This window comes from Alosa sapidissima, chromosome 19 (assembly GCF_018492685.1).
Source record: "Alosa sapidissima isolate fAloSap1 chromosome 19, fAloSap1.pri, whole genome shotgun sequence".
NCBI lineage: Eukaryota > Metazoa > Chordata > Actinopteri > Clupeiformes > Clupeidae > Alosa > Alosa sapidissima.
In genome coordinates this window covers 22,670,278-22,678,610 of record NC_055975.1, presented here as the reverse complement: position 1 = coordinate 22,678,610, position 8,333 = coordinate 22,670,278, and the positions used below count along the sequence as shown (strand labels likewise).

General features: G+C 42.5%; 1 protein-coding gene across 6 annotated transcripts in view; it reads left to right on the top strand.

The window, feature by feature from the left end:
* Positions 1-8,333, top strand: part of loxl3b (lysyl oxidase-like 3b) — a 20,094-nt gene extending 11,761 nt beyond the window's left edge. For 5 of the 6 annotated variants that reach the window (XM_042072435.1, XM_042072434.1, XM_042072431.1 and 2 more), the window contains 7 exons: positions 515-685; positions 2,432-2,591; positions 3,503-3,746; positions 4,090-4,205; positions 5,743-5,879; positions 6,090-6,201; positions 7,632-8,333. In XM_042072435.1, the coding sequence (XP_041928369.1) occupies positions 515-685; positions 2,432-2,591; positions 3,503-3,746; positions 4,090-4,205; positions 5,743-5,879; positions 6,090-6,201; positions 7,632-7,708 (1,017 nt within the window). In that variant the 3' untranslated portion in view covers positions 7,709-8,333. Of the gene's footprint in view, positions 1-514; positions 686-1,626; positions 1,783-2,431; positions 2,592-3,502; positions 3,747-4,089; positions 4,206-5,742; positions 5,880-6,089; positions 6,202-7,631 lie in introns of all 6 variants that reach the window. The other variant, XM_042072433.1, reaches the window with a different exon arrangement.

Sequence of the window (8,333 nt, the reverse complement as noted above, 5' to 3'; positions counted from 1 at the left end):
TTTCAGAAACCACTGCCTTAAACTGACACAATTTGAATGTTTTATATGACTTTCTGACACGTCATTCAAATCGATGAAGATAAACATATGTTCATCTCCAAGGTGATTAATGCTAGACACTGATAGCTCCTTAGAAGTCTGGGATGAGGTGGTGCCGAGAGACACAATATATATACCGATATATGTATATATATATAGATAGATAGATAGATAGATAGATTCAGCTCATTCAACTTCTGTTCTGAATAATTATGTGTCTTTGGTTAGTGTATAGAAACAAAGTCATTTGCATCTTTAATTGGAAAACATTCCTTTCCTACACACTTTTAGGAATCTTAGTTTTCTGAAGCAATCTCACTTTGTCTCTCAGTACCACTGCCTTGACCATTAGAACATGACGCAATAACTACAACTCCCAGCATGCTTTGCCCACACATTCTATGAGATGCTCTCCTGGATCTCATGGATGTTGATGTTGAGGAGGAGGTCCCCTGACACCGTCTGCCCTGCACAGGTGCGTATTGGCGGGGGCCGCTCGCGGTACGAGGGGCGCGTGGAGGTGCTCCAGGCTCTCCCCAACGGGACCCAGCGCTGGGGTCTGCTCTGCGGAGACGGCTGGAGCACTAAGGAGGCCATGGTGGTGTGCAGGCAGCTGGGCCTGGGATACGCCAACCATGGGCTGAAAGTATGCTGCCCATACCTGTGCCCGCATACGCACATACCCATGCACATATACATCAACACTGATGCATATACGCTCACTGTACACTGGCATGAGAAGTACGGTATACTACTGTGCATACTACACAGTATATGTTCAAGTACATACTCTCATGTGTGTATGGATGTACTTTTTTTTTGTTGCACATTTTGAGAGCTCTAGTGTTTGCAAGTGCGTACTTTGACTTGCATGAATGATTTTGACCAATAATGTGATGCTGACTCTGACTATCACGAGCATGCTATTAAATACTAACACACACCGCTTCAAGTCACTTTGGACAAAAGTGTCTGCCAAATACCATAACCATAACCATAACCATAATACACCAAGTCAGCAAATGTATATGTCAGTAGACAAGGCAGAGATGACAAGGGAAGAGGCAGGACATAATTATACGTGTGTGTGTGTGCGTAAGAGAGCACATGTGTGTGATCATTTGGGTCAGTCCATGTCAAGGCAGACATGTAGAGGGTTTGTGTGATATATGTCAGGATGTGATTCACAGGCTAATACATATGGTAGACTGAAGTGTACAGTGCATGTGTGCTTGTCTGAGTAATTAATGTGTGAAAGGTGTGGAGTAGATGTGTAAGTATGCACAAGACGTGTCCATACCTATACATAAAGTGTGTGTGTTAGAGTGGATGTGAGGTTTCCTGCTTGACTGACAAGCAATAGGTGTGTGAGTGTCAGCCAGACAGATATGCCGTAAATGTGGGTTAGTGCGTGTGTGTGTGTGTGTGTAAGTATGTTTGTCTGTATGTGTCTGTCTGGCTGACATTCTGTATGGGTGTGTAGACACAAGTTAGTATCTATCTGACGTGCTGTAGGTGTGTGTGCGTGCGTGCGTGTGTGTGTGTGTGTGTGTGTGTGTGTGTGTGTGTGTGTGTGTGTGTGTGTAGGTGCGTCTGCAGGGCGGGCGCTCCTCATATGAGGGCCGGGTGGAGGTGCGGGTGGGTGAGCGCTGGGGAGCGCTGTGCAGTCAGGGCTGGAGCACCAGGGAGGCCATGGTGGCCTGCAGACAGCTAGGGCTCGGCTACTCCATGCATGCCATCACTGTGAGTACACACACACACACTCTCACACCCACACTCACACTCACACACATACACACACATACACACACACACACACACACACTCTCTCTCACACACTCACACACTCACACACACACACACACACACACACACACACACACACACACAGTGACAATCTCTGGTTGTTCACACACCTGTACAAACACACACGCAATCATATATTGGATATGCATGAACACAGATACTCTTTTACGCATGTATGCTAGATCAGTAGCCACATGGATACACTGATAAACACAAACACTTCTCCAATCATCACTCTTGTGGTATAACACACTGCTCCTACAGGGTAACACACACTGCATGCATGTATGGGTGTTCACTTCTTGAGGTTTTCATGCACCAACCAGCTCATAATGCACCAACCAGCTCAAATACAAAGGCCAACTCTCTCATGCAAACCCCAGAAACACATAACACACTCCCACCTTCAAGCAGTGAAACTGCTCACATTCTTATACACACAGATGTACATATATGAACGAACACCCGTGCAATGTGCTCATAATATCATGTAATTGCGTAAGTACAAAAATACACTCACCTACACATTCTCACCTCTGATCTGTGTGCGCGTGTGTGTGTGTGCGTTGGATGCCTGTTTCATAAGGAAACGTGGTACTGGGACAGCAGTAATGTGACTGATATGGTGTGGAGTGGGGTCAAGTGCACCGGGAGCGAGATGTCCCTCACCCAGTGCCAGCGACACAAAGTCTTCAACTGCCAGAAAGCCGTCGCCAGGTTCTCTGCTGGAGTTATCTGCTCAGAGAGTGAGTGGAGTTTTGTTGTTGTTGTGGCTTTGATGCACACACCTTGACTAATGCTCACATCTTCACTAATGCTCACATCTTGGCTCACATCTTGACTAATGCTCACATCTTGGCTCACATTTTGACTAATGCTCACATCTTGACTAATGCTCACATCTTGGCTCACATTTTGACTAATGCTCACATCTTCACTAATGCTCACATCTTGGCTCACATCTTGACTAATGCTCACATCTTGGCTCACATTTTGACTAATGCTCACATCTTCACTAATGCTCACATCTTGGCTCACATCTTGACTAATGCTCACATCTTCACTAATTCTCACATCTTGGCTCACATCTTGACTAATGCTCACATCTTCACTAATGCTCACATCTTGGCTCACATCTTGACTAATGCTCACATCTTGACTAATACTCACATCTTGACTAATGCTCACACCTTGACTAATGCTCACATCTTGACTAATGCTCATTCCATTCAACTGCATTTCGACCCGCATATAGATGTCGTGTAAATCAGGGCTCTGCGTTGGGAGTTCCTTTCATAACTACTGCTCCCTCTCCCTTTCTCTGTTGTCTCCCTGCTTTCTCTATACTTTCGTCTCTCTCTCTCTCTCTCTCTCTCTCTTCTCAATATCAGTCTTCCCTTTGGCTCACTTTCGGTCTCTTCATTTACCGTTTACATTTCAATGATTTAGCTGATGCTTTCATCCAAAGTGACTAGTAAGTGAGGAATACCATTCAAGCTACAGTGCAATAGAAGACCTTGCGTAACAGTGCTACCTCACAATACTAGAGGCTGAAGTATCTGTAATTCACTTCAATCTCAACCTCTCTGCCCATCTCTCTCTCTCTCTCTGTCTCTCTCTCTCTCTCTCTTTCTCACCTGTCTCCTTCATTCTCCAGCGGCGTCTGACCTGGTGCTGAACGCCACCCTAGTGCAGCAGTCTGTGTACATCGAGGACCGTCCACTGCACATGCTTTACTGCGCGGCGGAGGAGGACTGCCTGTCCAAGACGGCCGCCCAGGCCAACTGGCCCTACGGCCATCGCCGCCTGCTGCGCTTCTCCTCCCAGATCCACAACGTCGGTCGCGCCGACTTCAGGCCCAAGCTCGGCAGGCACTCCTGGGTGTGGCACGCGTGTCACGGGTAACTACGGCAACACATCACTGTAGGGTGGCCCAGTGTGGTGGAGGTACAAAGGTGGAGATACAACATGCATAATCATTGAGGAGATACAACATGCAGAATCATAGAGGTGGAGATACAACATGCAGAATCACAGAGTACAACATGCATAATCATAGAGGAGGTTACTAGAAGGAAAGAAGTTAGAAAGCATGACTAATGTTCATCAGGCAAATTACTTGTTTTAGTAGTTTATAAGGCAAAGCTATCCTCATTTACTTACCACAGAAACATTGGTAGGAAAACATTGGATGGCTTCACATAGATCTTTTGTACAATTGTGTGTGTGTGTGTGTGTCTACAGGCATTATCACAGCATGGACATATTTACTCATTATGACATACTGTCAGTTAATGGCACAAAGATGGCCGAGGGACACAAAGCAAGCTTCTGCCTGGAGGATTCTGAGTGTCAGGAGGGTGAGGAGAACAAAACATACACACACATACTGACAGACATATGGGTCATTCTGTGTCAAATCAGATAAGGTCGTTGCAGTAACATTTCAGATTTTGTTCAAACCTTGTTTATATCAAGAATGGGTCCTAAAACCAAGGCCTGTAAAAGGTTTCTGTTCAAATCCAATGTCTTCATGTTATGTTCAGCCCTTGAAATTACATCAGTTTTATAGCCTGGGAAGCAATGTTTGGGCATTAATATCATGAAAATATTATTTATAGGCTGTCCAAACATTTTAGAGTGAAAGACAAACATGTTTTCAGTATGACTGAACCAATAAAAGTATGGCATTCTCATTGAATTTTCTACAAGGCCCTAGATTTGGTTTTAAAGGGTTAAGGGTATTATAAACTTGTTTTGTACACATTTGGTATCAATCATTGTTTTTTTCTTTGCATAGTATTTTATTAATGTATTTGAGCTCTCCAAATATTATGGGCTTAAAGATTTGAAGGATTAAACACAGGGAGGCTGTGTCATTTTCATAGGATGAAAATGGTATGTGGGGTATCTAGTAGGCACTTGAAAATCTATGTGAAAGTAGCTAAGTGTATAGGCATTTAGTGTGCAAAGTGCCGATGCTGTACCATAGATAAATAAATAGAGTCAAAATCATTGTTCTGCCTCAGGGACAAGAATGAAAACGCATTGGTATACAATGTAAACAAGTAAGTGCATTTATGTATAAATAAAACAAGGTACATCATTGGCACTTTATATACAAAATAACTGTAAACTGAGCTGTTTCCACATTGATTTTTGTGTTCCTACTAGCTACCCCACACACCATTTAAGTCCTATGAAAATTACCAAAAAATGCAATCACACCATGTTTCATTCTTAATATCTTCATGTTCATTTGTTGCAGAGACCTCAAATATTGGCTCAACATTAATAAAGTATTGTATTGGCAGACAAAATAATAATAATTGTCATGGATACAGAACATTTGTGAAGAAGACCCTCAATGTCACCAGTTTTGCATTTTGTTCCATATCTAGGGCCTTATATAAAACTAATGGGCATGCAGTACAAACTTTTAATGGTCCAATCATACCAAGAACATGTCTGTTTTCCACCTTACAACGTTTGAGCAGGCTAGGAACAATACTTTTCAAGATATTAATGCCCAAACATGGCCTCCAAGATAAGTCCTTTCCGAGAGTGTAAAAATGATACAAAATCAAGGGTGAAAAAATGTATGAATTTAACAAAAATATTGTACAGGTCTTAGTTTTGGGACCTAAATATTAGGGAGACAAACTTTGAGTACGGTGCAACAACCATTATCCTGGATTTTGTCTGATTTGACACGGAATGGCCCATATACAAACAAATACGTAGACCAAGAACTGTTTAGTTCACTTCATATTTAACATACAAAATCCCACTCACACCTACAGTCTGTATGTCCATAAACACAGAGCAGTAACTACCGCGTGTTCAGACATTCAACAAATGTTAACGTATAGTTCCTCTCACATCTGTCTGCTCCAGGTATCTCTAAGCGATATGAGTGTGCTAACTTTGGTGAGCAGGGAATCACAGTGGGATGCTGGGATCTCTATCGCCATGACATTGACTGCCAATGGATTGACATCACAGATGTGAAACCAGGAAACTACATTCTACAGGTAAAGCAATCCACTGATCTTGAAAGAACACGTTTTTTTGAGATCAGTAAAAGCATATAAGACCTTATGACTTATGACATCCGTTGTTCAAATCTATCATCCAATTGTTCACATGATTTACTTTTCACAGATACAAAATGAAGTTTACTTCCTAATACATTCAGGCTTCCTTGCTGCTTGTATGGTTGATTATTTCTGTGTGTCTCACAGGTCGTGATAAATCCAAACCAAGAGGTGTCAGAGATGGATTACACAAACAATGCTATGAAGTGTAGCTGCAAGTATGACGGCCATAGGATCTGGGTGCATAACTGTCACATTGGTGAGACAACATTATCAACCCTGTATTATGTTTGCCTGCCTGTCTGTGTCTGTCTGCATCTCCGGCTTAGCTGCTCATAGTCCAGAATGGCCCCTTATACAGTGCAGTTGTTTGCTTCTATCTGCAGCTAGCGAGACAGTGATTCGATCTTTCCCAAACAATCACCTCCACTCACCCTTACTTAATCTGTCTGCCTCTGACTAGGTCGTCTCTGACTCACACTTGGGCATGTTATTAGTCAACATCCGTTTGAGGGTCAGGTCAGGTATTATACATTGGTATATGTGCAGGACATGAATTACATCCATGTGTTTAGAAGAGTGTATGTGAGAGAAGAGTGTATGTGAGAGAAAGAGAGAGAGGGGGGGCAGACAGACAGAGAGACAAGAGGTAGACAAGAAGAGGGGAGAGAGAGTCTGCCAGTGAGCTTTCTTTCCACGGAAGTCTGGTTTATAACAAGTCTCGAAAGAAGAGTGCATGAGATACGTGCCTTCGAGCTGTTGCAGAGTCACACTCACTCTCTCACTCTTGTGAGATCAGTACTGTTTTTGTTTGTATGCATGTGTTTACATGTTGTGTGTGTGTGTCATACCACAAGCCCACTTTGGTTGGTCTTTTTCCAGCGTCAGATGACTGGGAAGTGAGGCTTTGCAGGAGGATGTAGAGCGAGCCTGAAAAACAGCAGTAATGACAGAAACAGAAACGATAAAAGAGAAAGAATAAAAAAGTCTGCCATACCAGTGGCTCCCAAAGCCAGCCAGCATCCTGGGGCCAGAGCAGGGGGAGACAGCCACCCAGCTGCCTGGGTCTGCTGAAATATGCCACCATGGCAATCATCTTACAACCATTAGTACACATAATAGTACTGAGTACTGACTATCAATTCGCACCAGTAAATTAAAGCAGCACTAATAGTGAAGATTTGCTCTCGGGGTCCCCCTACAGTTGAAGACCGCAATAACAAATTAACCAACTGTGCATCTTTTGAACAAACTATAAACAAATCTTCGATACAATATAGCTGGAATGCACCGACAGCAGTCTTTAGACAGAGAGCTGCGAATTCCTGTAAGTAGCAGCTCGTTTCCATTTCATTTTCGAAGGGCAAGGCAGTGTTCCTACCAGCAACTTCATATGGCTATTTTACAAGCGTTAAGACCTACTCTGAGTGCCGCCGAAGTGCATTTCGCCTTTTGTGCCATCAAAATGATTTTGGAAACGTTATTTTAAGATAAAAAAAATCTTTAGGGGAGCTTTAATGGTCATCACTTCTACCAAATCTGTCATCTGATGAGGAATATATTGATGTGATGAAAGAGTGTTGTCATCGCCCTCACCTCAGTCTGTTGTGAAACTGTGGCTGATTCACTGGTTGTGCAGAGATTTCAAAATGTAGATTTCATAAGGTTAATCTGTTTGTCTCCCTGCAGGTGATGCCTTCAGTGATGAGGTGGAGAGGAAATTTGAGAAATATCCTGGACAGTTCAACAACCAGATAATGAATTAACACACACGCTCTCTCACTCTGAAGAGACACACGCCAAGCTCACACCAATCATGCACACGATCATACACAAGACATTCTAGCAATATCTGACATGTTACATAAGCATTCATTCATACAATTTTGTATAGGGATCTACATACTCCATGATACAGAACACCACAATCATATACATTATGCATATTCAAATGGTACTTGTGGCAGTATGTTGAAACGGCTTTCACAGCTGATGTGTGTGTGTTCGTGTGTGTGTGTGTGTGTGTGTATCCAGGAGTTTTATTACTTGAATTCTCCGCTCCAGACCATATGTCAAGGGACCATTGTTGAACATCCTTTGCGGTGCTTTGTTTGAATGTTTGTATGTTTACGTCCCTATGCCCTACAGGTATTTTTGAGTTGTCATGTGTGGTTGACGAAGAAACACTTTGAGTGAATGAATGAATGAATGTTTTTTTTAAGCTAAAAGTAAAACTATGAATATTAATTTTGATTTGTTTGGAATACTATGTCCATGATCTCATTCCAATATATTTCAGTACTGCTTAATCACAGGGATTTAAGTATGCACATGCCATTTTTTCTAGTCACATTTCCTTTATTTGAAGGTATAATAAAAATGTAAAATGAT